At 43.7% G+C, this 24131-nt stretch overlaps 1 protein-coding gene across 1 annotated transcript in view; it reads left to right on the top strand.

Moving 5' to 3' along the window:
- LOC135464942 (uncharacterized) overlaps positions 1-16694 on the top strand; it is a 137298-nt gene extending 120604 nt beyond the window's left edge. The window contains exon 3 of the mRNA XM_064742530.1: positions 16401-16694. Coding sequence (XP_064598600.1) covers positions 16401-16661 — 261 coding nt within the window. The 3' untranslated portion in view covers positions 16662-16694. The remainder of the gene's footprint in view (positions 1-16400) is intronic.
- Positions 16695-24131: the final 7437 nt, after the last annotated feature.

Raw genomic sequence — 24131 nt, forward strand, 5'->3', positions numbered from 1 at the left:
CATACAGATGACAAGAATTCTTTATAACTAGTTATGGGTCGTACAAAACAAGTTTTATTTTAAGTTCATTCGTCAAGATTCAAGCAAATTACCCATGCACCAACGATTGTGGCCGAGACTGTATCACATTTAATCCTTCGTCGTCTCCCCAGAGTGAGTGACACGAATATTTTGGTCAAACAGCAGACAAGGGCTTCGTCTTATAAAGATTAACAATCTTCAAAAGATTAAAAGCTTAGGAGGATTAACTTTCTTTGTCTGATCAAGGTACTGCATTGTAGGGAATTTTTGTTACACCTTACAGGTACAAACAAGTTTAAATGATAACATTATTACTTGAATGCTCCAGTTTTATTACTTGACGTTTCTGTATTGAAGTTTGATTTTCGTATTTCAGTTGTCCAAAAACTCTGCTAAGATCCCCGAAAGTTGATTCCCGCGAATGTCTCTTACCACATACGCGGAAGTTTATACTTTCGAATATCAAGGCATTTACAGTACAGTGAATTAACATTTTGTTTTTCTTCAGAACTGGTGAAAAGAATTCATCCGGGGACAGAAAGTGGCGAAGTTAAAAAGATGATTGGGCTCAAGCTGAACATTTCCAAGAAATTGGAAAGGCGGAAACAAATTACACGAGACAACTTAAATTCAAAATAAGAAAAGTTAAACTTGAAGACAGTGAGCGAGTGAGTACTTGGGGTTTAACGTCGTACTCAACAGTTTTTCAGTCATATGACGACGAAGGAATCCTTAGGGTGTATGTAATGTGCCTCCTTGTCGCAGGACGGACTTCCACCGCTCTTTTATCTAGTGCAGCTTCACTGAGACGACTCACCGAAGGCAAGTAAGCTGCCCCGCCCAAGCCATTATACTGATGCAGGTCAGCCAGTCGTTGCACTATCCCCATTCATGCTGCACGCCAAGCGAGGAAGTTACAACTTCCTCTTTTTAAAGTCTAAGGTGTGACTCGACCCAGGATTGATCCTGAAGCGGACGCTCTACTAACTGTGCTATCCGGGCCGGTGAAATTGAAGACAAAATGAGGAAGTTTGTATACTTTAACTTGAAAAGATTACATACTTAAAATTTGTTTAACTGTTATTTATGAGGTTTCTTTTTCTGGTAACTGATTTCAGCTGCATGTTATTCACACCAAATATCATTTAACGTACTTGTAAAATTGCTGCAATTTCTTCCCAAAAGGACTGCATACTCTGAATGATTTATTACTGTGATTAATTGATTGATTGACGTTTAACGCCCCAGTTTATCCCTTTCAGTTCTGACGGGACTGAGTGTCCCACTACTATGTTTATCACTTAAAGTAAACAGATGTTTTCATTGCAAAAATCATCTGCGTCCTGAAGGGACTCCTGTGTCCTGTTCACAAAATAAAAATACCCAAGTCCTACTTTTTAATCCACCCAGGGTCAAGGTCATCTTACAGAGGGCGTTTTGAAATCATTGTCTTTGAGAAACTATTTTACGGTTAGATAGTACATCGGACTTGTGAGTCCCGTCAGGAACGTACAGCACATATCAAGACATCTCTACAAATATTAATATATGATAATTTATACCACACACAATCATCAGATGTTGAATGTCTAGGCTGAATTTCTGACAAAGTAGCAAAATATATTCGATTTCATAAATATTAACATATAATCGCTGTTCACTGGTGAGGAGCGTAATTATAACGCCGATTTAGTTGAGCTTTCACAGAAAAATACTATATAAATGCATGGAGTGTAATTTATAGGGTCATTTCTTTATTCACAAGGTGATATGGATGTCAGTCAAGTACTGGTCTTGCTGGATAAGGATGTGGAGGATGTACCTGTTGACAGCGGATAGTCTACGCCAGTTAGCAGCGAAAATGAAGACCCTAGTGCTGAAACCGATATAATACTGTCAATACAGTTGTTCTCAATCAGTGTCTGGTCATCACTTACCCCTCTCGGCTACCAAACAAGAGCGTTGCACAGCGCATAAATTGTCGCCAATTACACGCACTAATGATATCTGAATTGCGTACACCACCTACATTTAAAATTTCTTGAGCTTAACTCCAAAGGGCCGGAATGAGATAATGAACATTTTTATATTTCATGATAACTTAGGGCCTTCACTACTTCATTGTGAAGGCTTGTGAAGGCATGGCAGTTTTAAAAAAAACTGTAAGCTACACTCCTTAGATGACATAAAATCACCATATCACCGCACTTATAGTGACGTGGTGGGTGCAGTGCCATCGTTAAGCATTTCCAAATACAGGACCAGGAAATGGAAAGGATGCTACAAGCTTCAAAGGATTTATCACCAATGGACGTCGAAGTTTTACAGGTAGCTCAAATTATCATATCACAATCTCATAACATTTATATAAATACATATTTTTATATAAGCAAGACGATCACGTGGTGTTAGATACACAACTGCAGCTCTACTTTTTCGCGTATGCGACACTACAGTGAGAAACTCAGCGAATTAGGTGGGTTAGTTAGCTGGTTAGACATGGGTCCTTGGCTTATCATTATTGAAAGTATCCACCTTTCAATAAAACTGCACGTTCTAAGTACAGTTATGTCCGACTAGGATATCACCCTTAATTTCTTCGGTGCAAGGTAGATTCCACGGCTGAATCAGACAGAGATACACATAAGCGGGAATGGGCTGCTGAAGGAATGCGACTCATAGATATACAGAAAATGGTGTGTATATGGAACAAAGTTATGCTTGAGCACAGTGAGACCAAGGACCACTGTCCATTGCCCAGGTTAGAGATAGCTGCAGAGAAAAAGTGGGGTTTAGCCTGGGCGTTCAGTTTTAAGTGCTGTGACTGTGACTATGTATCTGGCTTCCACAAATTCTACAAAGAGGTAGAATGCAACAGACCTGGCCAAAAAGCTAAGGCGGTGAACCGAGCTCTTCAAGTAGGCCTCCAGGACACACCAATGGGGAACACCCGAGCCAGACTCCTATTTGCAGCGATGGACGTGCCGCCTGCCACTCGTAGGAACATGCATCGCACTGCAAACCATGTCGCATCTGCAATCGCAAAGCTGAACAGAGAGGATATGGCAAATAAGGTGGAAAAGGTAAAGGCATACAAAAGGCAAAGAGGAGAGGATGACAGCACAATAGATCTGGCCACAGACACTCGCTACAACAGCATTACCATAACCAGTCCCAAGAAACCGGGCCAGAATGCTTCACAAGCCATTTCCCTGGCTGTGGAGACATCAACAGACAAGCAATACATTGTCTCCGCAGCACTGAAGAATAAATTGTGTTGGACTGGGTCCTGGCTAAGAGGAAAAGGCTTCCAAGTAAAGTGCCCTGGAGGACACGACGAGTGCACTGCGAACACAAACCCACATGCCCCCTGGTCCGAGTATAATATGGGGAACGAGATTGGCGAGGGATTGGCGAGGCAAGGTGTTTTAGTCAAGCACGTAATCACGGACGGCGACTCCAGGTCAGCCAAGGGAGTGGAGGACGGCATCCGACTGGTCGACTGGCCACTGTGGGAGGTCGAACGGTTAGCAGACCCCACGCACCTTGGTAGATCCCAGTTCAAAAAATGTAACCAGGCTAAGTTCAGCGATGCCATGTTCGAAGGACAGGGCCGAACGAGGGAAGCCAGGAAGAAAGCACAGAAGGTGTTGAGTCAGGATGTTAAGGCCAGGTGTAGCTTGATATTTTCTTAACTTATGTCTGAGCACATTGGTGACATGAGGAAAATAAAAACTTACCTACCCAGGGTTGTGGATGCAACGGTAAGGTGTTACGGTGGGGACTGTTCCAAATGCCGCAGGAACAGTGTGATTTGCTCCGGAGGGGAAACCAGCAGCTGGTGGGAGAGGTCCCTGTTTATATCCACCAGTAAACTCTGCCCTTTCAACATGGATGACAACGACAGGAAACTATTGACCGAAGTACTGCACATGAGGTTGAGCGAGACAGCCGTCGCCAGTCTCCGGATGAACACCAGCACTCAAAAGTGCGAAGCTGTCAACAGATCACTCAGCGTCTCCTTGCCCAAGAATGTAAACTACAGCAGAAATATGGAGGGGAGGGCGGGATAAATAAACAGCGCCCATTGCACAGATATTCCCGAGTGAATGAATGGCACGATACCAATGCAGTAGAAATGAAACAGTTTCTCGGACTTTTACTCCACATGGGTCCAGTAACTCTGCCTACGATTGAACATTATTGGAGTTCGAGGGACCTATATAAAAATACGCTGTTTGGTGGTGTTGTGAGCCGTAACCGTTTCCAGTTGCTTATGCGCTTTTGGCATTTTGCAGATAATAGTCACGGACACGTCGCAGATCGCTTATATAAACTAAGACCTGTTCTAGACCATGTCAACAACACAATGGACAGTATATACACTGTTGACCATAAAGTTGGAATAAAATATTTTAGCCACAATCCCAGAAGTTTAATATTATTTTTCGCCTCAAAAATAATATAAGCCGACACGAATTGATGCATAATCTCTCTCTACTACGTGTACAAAAATGTTTTATTCTATGCTAATATGAGAATTACATAAGAGGCTCTGATGGTAGTGATAAAAAGCCCTGTGCCTGGTGCTTCTCCAGTGATCTTCATTCAGAGAGAGGTCAAATTACCTCGCGCATAACGGAGTTCTCGGTTTCGCATGGAACAAAAAGTAGTGTAGCGGGGATTCCGGCTATGCCTCGTGCTACTCCAATGCCAATACGCCGGAGAGTGATTGCCCTCCATCAAGAAGGCTACAAACAGTCCGATGTTGCCGATTTTGTAGGCATATCGCAAAGTACAGTCAGTAAAATCATCAGACGTCATCGAGACGTGGGTCATTTGCGCCCACGTCAAAGCCCAGGACGACCACGACTGACTACCAGACGGGATGACCGCCGACTGCTCAATCTCCCTCTCAGAAACCGGAAAATGTCTGCGAACCATCTTCGCCGTTTGTGGCGGAGGCATTACGGAATCAATGTTTCCCGAACAACGGTGAATCGCAGGTTACTTCAGCATGGTTATCGAGCAAGACGTATGACCAAATGTCCCCGCCTAACCGCCCAACATAGAGTCCAAAAGGCTTCGCTGGGCTAGGGAGCACAGACAATTGCAGTTAGGACATTGGCGACACGTGCTCTTCACGGATGAGAGTCGCTTCTTCCTGAAACCTGTGGACGGAAAACAAAGGGTTCGTCATTTGCGAGGAGAAAGTCTTCGAGATAACTGTGTGCAGGAAAACAATCAAGGGGGTGGCGGTTCAGTATTGGTTTGGGCCGGTATTCACTATGGTGGAAAAACGCCGTTGGTGGTGCCCGGCGAAAACGTCAACGCCACCGTGTACATTGATATCCTTGAAAACCATTGCCTTCCATACGCACGAAGGGTTTATGGAGACAATTTTCGTTTGCAAGACGACAACGCTACACCACACAGGGCCGCTGCAACACGAGAATTTCTTCGGGCACAAGGGGTGGAGCAGTTACCTTGGCCATCGTGTTCCCCTGATATGAACCCAATAGAACATGCCTGGGACAAGTTAGGGCGAGCCATCAACGCACATGACAATATTGCTGAAAATCTGCAAGAACTGGCACAGGCTCTGATCAATGAGTGGAACGTTCTGCCCATTGAATTCATTAACAATCTGGCCGACAGCATGCAACGACGTCTTGACGCATTGATTCGTGTCAGGGGTGGTCATACGAGATATTAATGACTGTTTCTCTTACAAACTGTATTGTCTGTAACTTTTATAATACGCAGGGAACAAATACGTTTATGTTTGTGATATGGAGACATTGCAGTAAGGCCTTCAATCCTTTCGTCTTGAAATGCCAGTTTTTGTTTTTACGCCGTTCTACAGCCTATAATCGATCCATTAAAGATTACAATAGGCTGATATGTGTGGAAAAGACCAACATTTGGTGTTATGCTGATATCTACGCCATAATCAAGCATTCAATACCGCGTACAATTAGAATAATTCCGAATTCAGCCGTCGAATTAATTTATTCCAACTTTATGGTCAACAGTGTATTACCAAGGAAGAAACTTAGTATCGATGAATCAATGGTGTTATGGCGTGGCAGGCTGGTCTTCCGGCAATACATAAAGAACAAACGCCATAAATATGGCATCAAACTGTATGAGCTGTGTGAATCGAGGGGTTTGATTTTGAGGGTGAGGGTTTATACCGGAACAGGCTTTGATGATGAAATGAACATGGGGAAATCAAGCGCTGTTGTAATAAAACTTTTAGATAGTTTCCTAGATAAAGGTCATATTGTCCTTACGGATAACTACTATAACTCTGTGGGGCTTGTGAAACGTCTGACTGACCGATCCACCTACATCTGTGGCACTCTTCGGAACGACCGGAAAGAAAATCCAAAACACATCACTAAAAAACTAAAGAAAGGTGAACATGTATGGAAACGTTCGGAATCTGTTGTTGTGTGCAAATGGAAAGACAAGCGCGATGTATTGACAATTAGTAACATGCACAGAGTTGAAATGGTAGATGTTGCAAATCGACGACAGCAGGTAACAAGGAAACCAAACATTGTCCAGGACTACAATGATGGCATGTCGGGCGTCGATAGATCCGATCAGATGTTGTATTATTCCGCTCTGAGAAAGACTCTTCGATGGTATAAGAAGATGGGACTTCATATTTTGGAGGTCTGCATCATAAATGCCCACATCCTTCACACTGATAACCCAGGCAGCGGTATGAATCTCTTGGAATTCAGAGAAGCAGTTACAGTTCATCTCCTTGGTGACGCCATGAATCAGCTTCCTGCAGCAGCCCCTCGACTAGCAGCTGATTCTTTCCATTACTTGGAGCAACTCCCACCTACAGAAAAGAAACAGCGACCCACCAAGCCGTGCCGAATTTGCACAAAGGCAGGCGTGAGACGAGAAAGCCGCTAAATGTGTCCAGTCTGCCAAGACAAACCCGCTCTATGTGTAGACACTTGCTTCAGGAAACACCATGTATCTTAGGGACCTGCAGATTCACCACTCGGACAGTCATTATATAAACGGCAACAAAACTATCTGTTTCCAACTAACCATGAATATTGTTTTATATCGCAAAAGCATCAATGTGTTTGTTTTGATAAAATCTTTTGTACATGTATACCACTTGCTAAATTTCGGTTCAGTCAGCAATGTTGGGCACGACGTGGCCGTTGAGGGTCCAATTTCCGTCATGCAGATACGTAAAAAGAGAAAAGTAAACGACATTATTGTTCACATATACACGATCGTTGCTTTATTTATTCATCAATCAAGACAATAGTGTCTAAATTAGGCTTGTAGTGCATTCCAGACTCTCTGATGAGCGGTTTTACCAAGTCTTTGTTTACTACGAGATAACCCCGTACCTGGCAGAATTCAGTACATCCTCTGCTACGAGATTACTTGTAGCCGGCAGTCAACGTGATCAACCAATCAACAGGTGTTACACGTGGACAGAATCCGTCGGGAGCCAATCAGGAGCCTTGTTACTGAAAGGCTTGAGGCTCACATTGTAAATGGCGGCTTCAAGTGAGTGGTTTTCGTGACAACACACAGTCGTCCAGATTCAAGTAAAACCTGAGCAAAAATAATTTTTGTGATTGTCGATTTTAATTATTTGAGGGGTATTTTTCTTTTGTTCTGTCCCTGGGGAACCGAGATATGCTTTTAGTTTGGTTCCCGAGCCCTCTGATCAGGAGAAGTGCGCGTTTAAAAGTGAGGTTATTTTTTTCCTCTTTGTGCCGCTTCCCAGCAAGTGACAAGTTGTGATCGTGTGCTCACCAGTGAACGTGCGTGTCTCCAAGTTTTTGTGGTTCCTCCAGTCACCCAAGGATGACAACTACCCAGCCAGGTGATCGTTTCCCCTTTTGAGCCAATACTGGGAGAATTACCTTGGTTTGACTCACATGTGGTCGTGCAGTCGCTTGTTGTTTGTTCATCGGGTCAAATCGTACAGAAGGACAGCAAAGTACAAACTCAAACCCGCATCATTTGATACGTACGACATCACTCTTTCCTTGGTTGGAAAAGGTTTTGCTACTTTTTGCTACTTTAGGAGAAAATTGGATTTTCCCGTTTCAAATCCACTCCATGAGATGACGTCCCCCACCTGTCGGGAGCTTCTGGAGGCGATGCTGGGAGCCGGTTCCCTGATGTCGGACGAGACGTTGCAAGCTGGTGTTGAGTTCCTGTGTCTCTCGGTTCCTCCTGGACGTGTGCCTGACCGATCTGTCATCCGGGACGACGTCCTTGATCTCCGGAAAAGGCTGCATCGACGCTGGGATGCTCCAGGAGTTCGACGAATGTTCGCGAAGATGCTCGAAAAACATGCAGTCTGGCTTCTTGTATCTGTTCCAGTGGCGATCCTGCCACCTCCAGCTCCCGAGAAGGACGATCCGAAGGATGGCCGCGGACGACCGTCGCAGATGCCGGCTGCCTTCACCCGCGTCTGTTCCCCCACCCGGCGCCGCACCGTGTCCGAGCTACTTGACCAAGGATTCACCGGCGAGCAGCTGGCGTACGCGGCTCAGATGACTCTGAGGAAGGAGGGGAAGAGAACCGAAGCCGACATCATCAAGAAAGTGATGGCGGCAGACGGGCCGGACCCTACTGTGGTGCAGGCATCGTACCGCGGACCCCCTCCATCGCTTCCGAAGAAGCTGTCGGCCGACGAAGCTCTCGTGCTGCTCTTCAACACCAATGCGACACGAGCTGCGTACCAAGAGGTCCGTGAGACATCGAAGGACCACGTCGCCGACATCTTCCCGCCGTACAACTTCGTATTGGATGCCAAGAAGCGATGCCATCCGGCTGGAGTTGCTGTCGACGACCGTGGCGCTTCTGTCCCCGTGCAGCAGTTGGTTGACCACACGGCGTCAAGGCTGTGCACGCTCCAAGCGTCGGTCATCCAATCGTCGGCAGCTCAAGGCTCCTTGATCCTGACCTCCAAGTACGGGCTTGACGGTGCTACCGGTCAACAAGTCTACCGCCATCGACAATCAACGGACGTCGACGACTCCACCATGTTCCTGGCGAGTATGGTCCCTCTGCGGCTCCGGACCGAGGATGGCCGAGTGATCTGGGCGAACCCGAAGCCAAACACCACTTTCTTCTGTCGTCCGATCAGCTTCATCTTCGACAAGGAGTCCAAGGATTTGACCACCGCCACCTACGTCCAACTCCAGCAGGAGGTGGAGTCACTCGCGCCGTCAGTCGTCCAACTTACCAACGACGTCACCATCTCCGTCCGCCACGAGATGGCGTTGACCATGATTGAGGGCAAGGTCCACAACGCCATCCAGGACATCCGGTCCCAACAGGTCTGCAGCATCTGCCGGGCCAAGCCTACGGAGATACACAACATCGACGGAGTCCTGGCCCGGCCCACTGGAGACCGGACCCAGCACGGAATCTCCACCCTCCACTGCTGGATCCGATCGATGGAGATGTTCCTTCACATCGCGTACCGGCTCCCGTTCTGCGAGTGGCAGGCCCGTGGAGAGGAGAAGCAGCGGATCGTCAAGGAACAGAAGCAGCGGATCCAGACCTAGTTTCGTCAGCGTTTGGGGCTCCTGATCGACCAGCCCCTTCCTGGCGGATCTGGAACGACCAACGACGGCAACTCGGCCCGACGCTTCTTCTTGGAGCACGAAACGTCTGCGGACATCCTGGGCCTTGATTCTACCCTGATCCGCCGCTTCAGCCACCTCCTCCGCGCTGCGTCCTCCAACTTACACCTCGACGAGGAGCGGTTCAGCGTGTAAGCGGTTGAGACGGCCAGGATGTTGGTCAGCCAGTACGGGTGGGTTAGGATGCCCCAGTCGGTCCACAAGCTCCTGATCCATGCTCCCACTGTTTCCGCCGGCATGCTCCTTCCCCTGGGGTCGATGTCAGAGAAAGCCCAAGAAGCCAGGAACAAGGACTTCAAGGCCATCCGGGAGCACCATTCGCGCCAGATGTCCCGGGTTAAGTCCAACACCGACCTGGTCCACCGGCTTCTTAAGACCTCCGACCCCTTGATCAGCTCCCTCCGGATGCGGAAGCTGAAGACTCCGACGACCACGGACCAGTTTCCGCCAGAGGTCCTGGCCCTCCTCCGGGCTCCATCGGTGGAGCTGTAGACCCTGAGTGGTGGTTGTGGTTGTCTTTCTGGTCGCGGACTTGGCGTTTGATCTTTCTTTGGATCGTTTTCTGTTTTGTTAGTTGTAGTTCAGGAGCGAGTTCGGTCATTTCTGTTGTTGTTCGAGAAAATATTACTCTTTTTCAGTTCCAGAGGAGAAATTTGCAGAGGAGTCGTGTTCACGTAATGGTCCTTGCAGTTTGAAATGTGTCAACATTCAATGCTTTTCTTTCCTCAACTTTCAGGCAGCGTAATGACCCAGGAGCCTCTCACCAATGCGGTCGCTGTGAGTTCAAGTCCAGCTCATGCTGGATTCCTCTCCGACCGTAAGTGGGAAGGTCTGCCAGCAACCCGCGGATGGTCGTGGGTTTCCCCCGGGCTCTGCCCGGTTTCCACCCACCATAATGCTGGCCGCCGTCGTATAAGTGAAATATTCTTGAGTACGGCGTAAAACACCAATCAATTAAATAAATAAATTAAATTAAATTAAATCAACTTTCAGTTTGTGTTATGATGTGACTTATAAACAGTTTGGTTACAAATCAGTGTTTTTGTTACAGTTGGCCAACTAAAATCACTCGTTATTTTCGGTTTTTGAGGTAAAATGTAGAAAATCAGTCATGTTTATGCTTATAGATCCTTTTCATGTGGATTTGAACTCAATTCACTCAAAAATTATTTTTGCTCAACTTCTTCGTGAATCTGGACCAGTGTGCAACAGTTTGATAGTTTCTGTGCTTATTTTGAATGTGTTTTCGACCGGATTTTCGATGTCAACATGGCGGATAGAACAGGTAGATCGCCACCTCGCAAACGTCTTACGCTGCAGGACGTTTTAGATGATTTAGACAACTCTGACAGTGAAAACTTATCGGCAGGTGACGACAACGGCAGGTACAGATGGGGTGGACAAAAACTTTTTCTGCAAAATAATACCGGGCCTAAGAATATTCCTGCTCATATCAACAATGAAAGTAAGGCTATTGATTTCTTCAACCTGTTCCTGAATGATGACTTTTGGGATTTGCTCTGCAACAAAACAAGTCTATGCGCGGAGCAAGTAAGAACAGGTAAACCTGGGGCTTACTATGTAAAAAAACTATAAGCCTGTTCTTCCAGAAGAAATGAATGCCTTTATTGGCTTGAGATTACAAATGGAATTTTCTGTGATAACACCAAGATATGAAAGTTACTGGTATGGCTGTGGCAAGAACTTTCTTAGCTACACCCCTGGATTTCGTGAAGTTATGGACCGTGATCCTTTCCTGTCTCTGTGGGAAAACCATTTAGTAGATGAAACCGACCCGCAGACTGATAAAACAGATAAAATATATAAATGCCGTCCAATGCTGAATATAATTTTACCCCGATTTCATGAATATTTCAATCCCGGTCAGTATTTGAGCCTCGATGAAGGTATGATCCCCACTAAAACCGCTTGGCAATAAAACAGTACCTGAAGGACAAGCCAATAAAATGGGGCATAAAATCATTCATGCTTTGTGATGCGGAGACTGGTTATGTGTTTCATGATGAGATTTATACAGGAAAAGGAAACGGGATGTATGAAGATGAGCTTGGTGCAACTGGGAGTGTAGTACGTTTGGTCAGTGACAGTGGAGTTGCAGATAAAAGGCATGTGCTTGTGATGGACAGATATTATAATTCAGTCCAGTTATTTCATTATTTACAACATGAAATGGGGACTTATGCTGTAGGCACACATGAATTCCATGTAAAATGAGCCACTGAAGCCAAATTTCAAAATAACATTTTTGGAACTCTTGTAGTAAATCCAAACAGAGCACTACCTAAAGCCCTGAAAATGACTGTAGCTTTTGAATATGCATGAGGTATTTGTCTTGCGCGTGCTGAAAACTTCAACCGGAAATTGTAGGCCTTTGTCACGAGGCCGGCGTACGCATGGTGAGATTTTACAGTCGCTAATCTGGACCCATCTTCAGCAAGGTAAGAGTTTTCAGCCCTAATTTATGGCTCATTTTGTAGATAAATTCACACTTTATAAAACACAGCCAGTTATTTTGTCAAACATTCGTTCAAAAAGCAACTTAGCTAGCCAAAAGTTTACGTGAATATCCTTGTTTATTCGTACGATTTTGGTGATTCCGTCACGAAAAGTGCTACTTTTTAAATATTGCAGTTCATGCAGTAGTCTTACTAAAGGGAGGATTAAAATACAAAGGCAAGTCGGTGTTAAGGGTCTTTTACATAAAAAATCGAGAGTTTAACGACAAATACAAATCCCACATAACCGTGACGGAATCACGCAAACCGTGTGACGGAATCACTACCAATATGTGATTCCGTCACTTTCGCTTTACAGTGCGAAGGACTTAATTAGAATATAAATACGGTATTGTTGTGCAATTTTAAAAAGCTCCGTTTAGCATATATGATGACAAAAGTACACATTGAACAAATCTGAGGTTAAAAAATAGGCCTGTTTGATTAATACAAACAAACTATAACAACAGTTATGTATCTGTTCAAAGCTCAATCTTGTTATATTGCAGCATGCCTAAATCAGCCGCAGAACGACAGAGGGATAGAAGGAACCGATTGAAAAGTGATGCTGAAGCATTGGAATTGTACCAAGAGAATGACAGGCTACGGAAGCAGGCGCGCAGGGCACGGATGACAACTGCTGAGTTGGAAACTCTGCGAAATAAAACAATGCTGAATACCCGAGCATGGAGGGAAAGGAATATGGACACCACTGTGACTAGTACAGAGACACCGTCAGGTTCAGGCACACCTTACAGCTGTCCCCAAACGTTTGGCAAGGCAAAACGTAAAGTCGAAAGGTCACTCCCCATCAGTCCACATAAACGACTGGCAGTGATTAAAGGCTTGGCTTCACGGTATTTATCAGTGAAGTTTACAACACCTCGAAGCACGGGAATAGATTTCAGAACTAAAGCTACTGTATCAGAATATTTTCAAAGCGATTCCATTTCGAGAATGACCCCAGGTAAAGCTGACGTCATCATTGTCAGAGACGACAACGGATTCAAAGTGAAGCAGCAAAAGCGACATATGAGTATGACGATCTCAGAAGCATTCCAACTATTCAAAGCCGACCATCCTGAATGTGAAGTGGGGAAATCGTCATTTGCTTCTCTTCGACCACAATTTGTGTTACTTAGCTCGCGAATGCCACACAACGTGTGCGGATGCAAGTACCACAATAACATCATACTTTTGCTAGAGAGTTTGCACAGGAAATGTCCGTCCATACCGTTATATTCAAAGACAGCATTCCTGTCTTTATGCGTATGCGACACAGAGTCGGAGGCATGCATGTCAAGCAATTGTGATGTGTGTTCCGATGGCAAACTGTTCGATGTCAACTTCACAGACGGCTTGGACGATAGGAGTGGTACTCTCGTCTGGTATCAATGGCAGACTGATGAAGACGGATATCTTGTCAAAGGCCAAGTAAAGGGCACAGTGGATGATGCAATGAGAGATGTCCGTAACCAGCTTCCAAGGTTCCTTTGGCATGCATTCATTAAGGGCAACCAGTCTCGGTCTTACGAGCAAGATAAAGCTATTGCTAAACACCAAGATAGCACAACATGTATGCTCCAGATGGACTTCTTTTCAAGGCGAAATACAATCGGCCCATTGGCGACAGAGACAGCTCTCTATATTCACCATCATGACATGGGCAAGAGACGTTATTAGGTCGTCAGTGATTGTTTCAGATGTGAAAGAACACGAAAAAAGAGCAGTATCAACATATACATATTTAGCTCTGAAGCAGATAAAACAACACTTTCCCTACGTGAAGACAGTGCTTATGTGGACAGATGGACCTAGTAGCCAGTTTAAAAACAGGTACATCTTTTCGCTGATTGGGGAACTAGAGCGTGAACTCGATCTCAAAATCATTTGGAACTATTCTGCAACCAGTCATGGCAAAGGCCCGAATGATGGACTCGGTGGAAATGTCAAACGAATAGTGCAGAGAAAAGTTCTGAACAGACAAGCAGTCGTCCGCGACGCAGAATCATTTGCCACAGCAGTGATATCTGCCACTCAGCAAATTCAGGTGACCGTACAGACTCAGCAGAATATAGATGACAGGTGTTCACAGCTTGATCTTGACACGGTTTGGTCAACGACGCCAACAGTTCCGGGTACCATCAACATTCATCATGTTACCACATGTGGGACTGGAATGATTAAATCAAAATTCTACACTTCAGCACCGGATAGTAAGATACACAACATTGCCAAGCGATCTCATGCCGGGCATGAATCGGAGACAGAGGCAGTTGACCAGGAACCATCATCTGAATCTGATGATATTCCCCTTGCCCAACTTTCAGCCAGAAATGTGGAGTATCCATGTGCGAAATGTGGCTGGATCTTTGGCTCTTCCGATGATCCGAAAAAGGCGGAAGATTGGCTGAAATGTCCTTGTGATAGATGGTTTCACGAGTCATGCGCTGAAGATAGTGGCATTATTGATGACAATGATCTGTTCACATGCGAACTCTGTATCTAATCCCAACTGTCGTTGTGCTACGCTCTTCAGAAATAATTGTACGGATAAATACAATGATACAGATGAAATCATTTTCTAAGAATTTATTGCATGTGTGTATACTCACCCATCTCATAACCTAAATACATGTTAAATTTGGTATCTTCAGAGTGCAATTTGTCATTGTTGCTGTTTATAGTTAAGGTGGTATCCGATTAAAGACGTTTATTTGGGTAGTACGGATAATTTGTCTAACATGAAATTCAAATAAATGTATCGAATAATTGCGAGAACTAATTTTATTCCCATAGTTATGATAAAATCGTACTCGTGATTCCGTCACGATAATTTTGTGATTCCGTCACAGCGGTATACTCAGTTTTTTTTTCTTGTTTGGTCTGTTTTCCATACAAAAAAGCTTCTAATACCTCGGCAGTTCATTGGCGCCTGCCAATGAATACTTTGTTTGCATGATTCCTGGTCACAGCTCGCACATTTTGGGTGAAATGTACTAGTGGTACAGAATGCACTTCCAAGTCATGTGATTCCGTCACGGAGATTTCAGAACTCCGGCCTATAAAAAAAATCCGGTATATGACACTGGTTTCTCAATAAAATGTTGGGAATTTCACTGTCGTTGTTAAAAACAGTAAGTTTCTGTTCTGATCAGTGTGCGGTAACGTTGTAGCGCATATCAAAGAACCGCCACACCTTTGCAAATGTGATTCCGTCACGCTGGAATTCATGCACAGTGATGACTAACCGAAAGTATTATCCTAAATGTGTTGTGAAAAACTAAACGAGAAATTAAAACTCGTGGGGAACTTGACTACACCTGTCGGGAAACATGACAGCACTTGTTTGGATGGACAGAAAGCCAATAAGTTTTTGTCTAGTTATCATGATCCTACTAAAGTAGCTGAAGTGAGGCAGAGAAATAAAGATGGTTCTCTAGTTGAAATAAATATTCCACAGACGGTGGTTGACTATGACTCCTACATGGGCGGGTGTGACAAAAATGATCAGATTGCCAGATTGAACAAGTCTCGCAGACATTATCGCTGGCCACGCAGATTGATAATGAAGTTTTTTTCTGTGGTGCTGTTACAATGCCTATGTTATTATGAATTTTTTCATTCATGTTTTTACTGGCAAAGGAACTAGAACATTTCAAAACTTTGTAGATGATATTTGCAAACAGCTTGTTGGTGAATTTCGGTCCTCTGTCAAACGGCGAGAATCAGGGGAAATTGATTTCCCCCAGCGCATGCAAAATGTAGGGGTGCACCACCCAGAAAGGTCCCCTGAGGCCACAGGAAGTAATGTGTGTGTGGTTTGTGCATATCAGCACAACAAGTTCAGAAGGGATAATCCTGATGTAAGTAAAAAAAAAAAACAATCCCTACAAACAAACTAAAACAATGTTTTGGTGTGCGTATTGCCGACGTTACCTGTGTATCAGAGAGAAAATCCACTTGCTGGAACGACCTGGCACACAAAGAAAGATTACTGCGTTGAAATATGTCCAAGTATACATCTAAATGCCTTTGAGACTTTTCTCATTGTATATTTGTTTCTCAGCAGAGTGAGAAAATGACAAATTAAAATTTAAATAAGGGCATTTTTGTAATTTTTCGCCCAGGACCCCAGGGACTGGGTCATACTGGGGTCAGGGGCTTAGAGTTCAAAGGGTTAAAGCAACTGGATACCACACAGCCAAAGTACAAAGTGTTGTCACATGTGATGTTGGGAATACTGGTAATCCCTCACAGCAATGCTGATTCTGAGAGAATTTTCTCCACTGTGCGTAAGAACCAGACAGAATTCCGTCCCAATATGGGTGTTCCCCTGCTTCAGAGTCTAATGATTACAAAAACTGACATGCAAGCCAGAGACAAACCCTGTTTTCAACAAGAGTTTACGGCAGACTTTTTATCAATGGCCAAGAGTGCCACTTACAGGGGAATTAATTCAATTGAATAGAGACAGTCACAGTGTTGGATACTAATTGTTAACATATTAAGTTTTCCAGTAGTGTTAATCTTCAAGGCGATACAACACAAATACACACAGGACAGAAGTCTACAGAAAGTGTTTTTGTGGCAAAGGACTTTTTTTGTATTGAAAAAATAAAGCTTGAAGCATTAAAGAAATTGCTTTGATTTTTGATTTATTTTTTCACTTCCTCCAAGAGTTTGGCATATCCACTCACCGCCCATGCTGTCCGTGTCGGACTGTCGTTATGACTGAAATACTGTTAAACACGACGTGAAACATCAGTCACTCGCCCATTCCCATTATGTGGGTGTTAATGACAGTAAACTACAGATTTTGTTTTCCAGACTACAAATTGGCTTAAGTTGAGGTTGGCATCTCTGTATAATATGATCTTTACAAAGAATTACAATTACGCTGGCGTTGACATTAAGAGTGATGGCTGCCAGCCGACATGTTGGAAGTGGACCGCCGAGCCAGTGTAGGGAACGGCCAAACCGCCGAATAAAAGGCGGACCGAAACAAAAAAAACTTTTCTGCAGGCTGGACGAAGACATTCCCGTGGCTAACAACATAATAAAATGTAAAGTGTGCAGTCAGAATGGGCGACCCGGAGTTTGGACGGAGGGCACGAGAAATTTCAGGTCTGGTTTACTTTCAGTCTTGTTGACACTCGATTGATTGCTTGATACTGGTATTGTTATACAAAATCATCATCCACATTTTGCTATCAACACTGCAACTACTGTGATATGAATTTCCAACATGAATGTATTTTTGTCTAAAACAGTGGCATTTTAAGAATAAAGATTGTATTTAAATTACATTTTATAATTTGCTTTTAAATCGCTTTGAACACCAACTAATAAGCGGTTAGGTAACGGTTATGTAAGCGTTATATCATGGATTTATGAATGTGTGGATGGACCAATGAGCGAAGCGAGAACGAGGTTATGTAAGTGTGGAACGGATTAATCAGCGTGAGCGGATGGTTATGTAAGTGGTTAGGTCACAAGTGATGTAACTACGCGTGCCCAGGATAAAAAGACGGCCGCAGCAGTAGCAGACCACATTATTATTATTTATTATTGAATTATTGAATAACCAAGGATGACAAAAACATATCACGCCTGAGACTAGGGAAAACAGGGCTCAAAGCCACATCTAGCAACTATAATCCAAAATTCTTCACCAAATTGCCCAGCCTGTCAAGAGCATGATTAAACCATAGAGCACTATTTGCTAGAATGTATTAAACACAGTAAAGAACGAAGACGATTGCAGAATGCCTGCAAATCTACAAATGTGAACTTGACCTTCAGACTATCCTTAACCCCAAACCACACCTGAGAGCACAAATATTCTCCTTACTAAAAGAATACATCAAATCGACGGGTTACGAAAGCCGAATCTGATAAAACACAATTGACCAACAACGGCGATACCTTGATTCTGAGGGCCGTTTCTGCTCTAGTCAACAATACGTCACCTCTCTGATTAAAAACGGTGCATTCTCCGTAATTACCAAAACACATATTCTAACAACGGCGATACCTTGATTTTGAGGGCCGTTTATTCCACAGATACATAATTCCTCCCAACAACTTATCCCCAACTATATCGGCGATACCTTGATCTTGAGGGCCGATAAAACGTCCATGAAACCAATCTGCAAAAACATAGCACACGAAAACAATGTAACCACAAAAGTTGATAACTGTAGTAATTAATAATATTTCTCCATTAACTAATCTGCCCTCTTATTTGTTGTTATTTATCTATTCTTATTAGTTGATATTTATTTTCTATTTATTTACAAATGTGTATATATCATACGAGGGCAGACCCTCTATCAATTTCTAATTGGTAGGTATACCACTAATTTGCTCCTAAATATCTGTTTTATCAAATATCTTCTTGCTTAAGATATACATTATCTCATAAACAAAACCCCTTCGCAAATCAAAAATACAACTATCTTGTATATTTGTTTTCTCTATTTGTTTTCACAGGGAAAAAAAAAAAAAAAAAGGATGAAAATCTTTATTATCGGCAGCAGTTACGTTCATAGACTGGAGAATAGTATCCTTCGAAATTCGATCCCAAACTCTAGAATCGACTTTGGAACAGGCCAGGACATTCGGTTTTTTGGCATTGGGGGAGCTAGAGTTGGGACACTTAGATGCTCTGGAAGATTGGAAAGTCTCCTTCAGGAGACAAAACCTGACCTAGTTATCCTTCACATTGGGGGAAACGATGCGGACTCTCACAAATCAGCAGCAGCAATTTGCGCTGATATTTTAGACTATGTTGGTGCACTTAAAACGAAATTCAAATTCCAAGGATCTACATCAGCCAGCTTCTTTACCGTCAGGTAACTCGGCGAATTTCGGTCCACATTTATAATACAAAAATCCATGAAATTAACAAGAAGCTGACAAACAACCAATTGGCCACCTTCTGGAGACACCGGGGACTGATCCGACCACAAAAACAAATTCTAACCAACGACGGAGTGCACCTAAACACTCTAGGCCAGGAACTGTTCTACCCTAGAGCTGATCTAGGCCGATTTTGAACCCGATATAACGGGTTTGGGCGTCGCCAGTTTGGGCGCCCAAACGAGTGACAAAGAAAAACAATATTCGCGGAAAAATGAACTTCACTGCTTGTATGGATCGGTCTAAACAGTAGGAAACAAAACGACATCAAAACACCCTTAAATAGGCCATTACAATCACAATCGGTAGCTAGCGTGATGTATTGTTTAAATCTCTGCAAAGAGGATACAGAATTTGCATTGTCACATGCTGTTTGAATCTGCGCGGAGAGTGGAACTCTTCTCCCAATAAATGTTAGGATAATCAGGTCACACGTGCAAAACAGTGACCTCAGGCAGGTTGAAGGACATCGTGCATACAAAGCCAATGCAACTGAACGTGCGCGGTGACCCCGAAATCGTGCACTAGGCAAGAAATGGCAGGCGAGGTGATAGCGAGACGTACCGGTTGATTGATGCCAAAATGCCGCGTCCAAAGACGACTAGAGTTAGCCATAACAAAAAAGCGTCAACGTATAGATCCGGCCGATTAAACAGCACAGAGGACCTGAAAAATCCACAAAAAATAACAGATTTTTTTGGCGGTAGTGGTCGAAAAAAGGCAAGGATTTCAGAAGCAAATGAAACACGTGACGGCATCGATAGTGAGGGAAGTGCTGCAGAGCCAGAGGTGCCGGAGTCGGGCGTGCTGATATCCCCTAGCCCCGAACCGGCGTCGGCAAGCACCAGCGAAACACCAAGCACTTCTAAACTTCACACCCAAGAAAACTTGGAAAATATACAGGAAAATGTCGACAGCGATAGGCCTTCAACACCAGAACAAACCGAGCCTTTAGACTATAGCACAACGGAGGGCAAAATATTTGACGGACGAACAAACAGGGACGGTCAATCACGGGCCCAGTGGGAAAAAATGTTTTCTTGGCTTTATTACAGTCATGACCAACAAGGTTGGAAGTGCAAATTATGTGAGGAATATGCTGTAACAGGTGACGAGACATGGAAAAATAAAGCAGTTAAACTAGAAGGCCATCCAAAAAGGGTTTTAGAAAATCACAGCCGTGGCAGTAAACACCAGAATGCCATTACTCAGAAAAGAGCTATACAAGCCATGGTTTCCAAGGGAAATATAACACAGCAGATAACGAGTTCTTTGGCAAAACAAAAACAAACAGAACAAGCCCGAAATCAGAGAGTAGTCGAAAAATTGATAAAATCAACATACTTCATTGCTAAGAAAAAGTGGGCAGTAAAAACAGAACTTTCAAGAATTTGTGAATTTTATTGCAAATTTGGGAGAGGAAGACTTACGATGGCATTGCCAATCTAGTGCTAAAAACGCCACATACTTGTCATCTACAAGCGTTGAGGAATTTCTGTGTGCGATAAACTGTTGTTTAGAGACAGATCTTCTCGATAAGCTGGCCTGTTGCTCTGGCTTTACCATCTTAGCAGACGAAAGCACAGATGAAAAAGATCGAGAACAACTCACCATCTTCATCAGGTACGTGGACAGAATAACACACAAGGTTAGTGAAGAATATTTATCAATTGTTCAAATCAAGGCTGATAAAACAGCTGGGTCGCTTTTCACTGAGGTGATGGGCGTTTTAAAACAGAAAGGACTTGAACCGAAAGAAATTCGATTTACTGGGTTTGATGGAACAAACACAATGTCTGGTGAAAAAAACGGACTTCAGAGAAGAATTAGGCACATATCCCCTCACGCAATATACCAGAATTGCAGAAATCACAAACTGGCTTTAGTATTCGTACACTTAATGAAGAAATTCCCATTACTTCAGCAGCTGGACAAAGTATTGCTCACAGTTTGGAAACTTTTCAAACACTCAACTATCAAGTTCGCCGTTTTTGAAGAAGCACAGGCTGTTGAAGGCCTCACGCCTGTTAAAATTTTGAAGGCTTGCACAACACGGTGGCTGAGTCACGGAGAAGCATGTGTGAGGATATTGTCACGCTGGGACTGTTTGCTGGATTCTCTTGACACTCTGTTCGCTAATCGAGGCGAACCTGAAGTACACCGCTGTAGAGATCAGCTTATTGAAGTGTGCTTGATGGCAGTTTTACTCGCCGACGTGCTGATCGCCGTAAATCAGTTCTCTAAGTTTCTTCAGAGAAAGAACCTGGATTTCACATCTATTCCGGCAAGATTTCAAAAACTGAAATTAGCTATTTCAGAGCTTTCTGCAAATTTGGATCTAGGCAAATACTTTTCACAAGCAAGAAAATTTGTGGAAAAGAACAAGACAAGAGCAGAGATGGGGAGACGCCTCAGACGAGAAGACAGCTTTCTTGATCACGATCAGTCTGTTACAGAAACTGTGGAACAATTCAAACAAACTGTAGCAAGACCATTTCTGCACAGTCTTCTACAAGAATTGGAGGATGCCATATCAATCAACAACCCTGTGTTAAAACATTTTGATGTGTTTAATCCTTCACTCAAGCCTCAAGTTAGTGACAGGCTTGCTCACTTGGATGCTCTCATTGAGTTTTATGGTGACACAGTTGGATACTCACGGGGGTGAAACAAACACTTCCTATCCTTTAATTAATAGGCAGGAAGCAGTTGGAGAGAGGTCAGATTTTCTACAAGAATTTGATCAGGCTTACGAAACTTGTTGCTACGATTTCAGGACAGAAGTTGTTAAGATGGTCCGAGAAAAGAAAATCAAAAAGATGGACACCAGTGACTACATTGACAGTCATCCCGTGGAATCTGCCTCAGTTTATCAGCAAATGTGTGCTTCTGGGAGCTTAACTACCACAAAGCACTGTATGAAATTGTTTGAATTGGCACTACTAATCCCGCCTTCCACAGCAAACGTAGAAAGAGGTTTTTCTGCCATGAACCTCATTTGCAGCTCACTGAGAGCCTCACTCAACCAAACAAGCTTGGATCGTTTCATGAGAATAAACCTGAATGGCCCTGACAGCCTTTCAGAATCATACGTGAAAAGAATAGCGGAGAAATGGGCTTCAGTGAAAGATCGTAGGATCCTGCCTTGCTGAATCATAATGTGCTAATTTTCATTTGAAAAGATGAACTTGGTGAGTTAATACACAATTTGTTTGAGACTTTTTGCACATTATGGTTCTGAATGTATCTATTATGTGCATGTCTGACATACTGATAGTTATCAAGTCAATACATAAGAAATAGAATGTTTACTATAATGAGCAAGTAAATGAACTCAGAGCAGTGCTTGGGTGAAAGTCAAGGTACATTGTGCATGCACTTGTTTATTTACAACAACAAACCTGCTGACATATATGTGATGGTATGTGTTATAAATTAAAACCCGAGGGTCTGCGACAAAATGCACTGTTTCATTATTTGTCACATGTATGTATGTCACACCTAAAACTCAGGGTCAGTCCCAGTTCGTAGGCCTACAACAGAGACGTATATCGTTATATTATTAAAACATATATATATAGATGTAAAATATAAATGTGTGGATAGTATTAACTAATATTTTAAGCTGTTTAAAATACCTGAGAGTGCTTTTCATAACATCTATCAAAGTGCTTAATATGGCCTAGAATGCATTTCTGGGCGTCGAAAAAATCTAGCGGCTGGGGGCCTGCGGCCACCAGACCCCCGGCTAATAGGCAACGCCTCGCTACGCTCGGCCCAAGGGTGCCCAAACTTTGGACCTAGAATAGCCCCAGCTACCGGTCTATGAAACGTGCTGTCTGCGCCGCCATGGGAGGCCAAAAATAAAAATTGGAAATAGAGAAGGAAATCAATTAAAGAAGAAGACAGGGAAAACAATAAGAAGACCCATGGGACCAAAGAAACTTAACAACCAGGAAACGAAGACCAGAAACATGAAAGACATCATGACAATAGGACTATCTCTTGCTTCAACTAAGTGGATGAGGCCTGACATCCTTGCTCCTCATTTATACTTGTCGCACCTGTTACAGGCACAGGTTTCCAGTACGCTGGTTTTTCCTGGACGGCGTCCGGTATAAGTGGCGGGAGCTCCTTAACTCCACGCCACAGAGGAGGAAGCAAGAGAACAAAACTGTTAACCAATAAATAAAGGCACTACTGTTGTTTTCTCTCTGTGTAAATTTCTGTATAGGCAACTCATTGTAATTTTTTAATGCAGATCTATGTATTTCTAATGTAAAGATAACGTTAATCCCTGTAAATAGCTTACTATTTATTCCCTTTCTGTTAAATGACCATGGCAGCATTTGAACCTATAGAATAAGCTGTAACATGCTACCACAAAGAGGTTAATCCCACTAATTGACTCATGTACATATGTAAATAGTATACCAACGCACTGCTGTTATGTAACCAAAATATTCATGTGTTAAAAAGAAAAAATAAAACACTGATTTGATGGGCCATGATATCCGCCAGGAAAGTGGCCCTAAAACCAGTAAATAAACGAAATAGCAGACCACATCGCCTGGATATCACTTGGAGAGGACAACCATGGAGGCCGATGCGGAAACAAAAAAAAGCAGGCGGAGATGGAGAGACGAAGAAGACGTTGACCTGTGCGACGTGTGGGCGAGGGTTTAGCTGGCGGAGTAACTGGTGGCGACACCAGCAAACCCAGCACCATGGGGCCGGTGGCCGCAGGGCAAAGTGGTGAGGGGACGACATCCAAGGGTGGGGAGGGAGATCAAAATGCCTGCGGTACCAGCCAACGCACCACCGCCCTCACCCCAACCGTACCCTGAGGTCTGTCGAACCACAGCCTGGTGAGGGAGAGAGCCGGTTCACCTGCCCGACCTGCGGGCGGGTTTTTTCTCGCCGGGGGAATTTGGTGTGCCACCAATAGCGGCACAGCGCAAACAAACAGCGTGTGTTGAATTGTGAAGACTGTGAAAAGTCCTTTTACCGATTGTGG

The sequence above is a fragment of the Liolophura sinensis genome, chromosome 4, assembly GCF_032854445.1.
Source record: "Liolophura sinensis isolate JHLJ2023 chromosome 4, CUHK_Ljap_v2, whole genome shotgun sequence".
Lineage (NCBI taxonomy): Eukaryota > Metazoa > Mollusca > Polyplacophora > Chitonida > Chitonidae > Liolophura > Liolophura sinensis.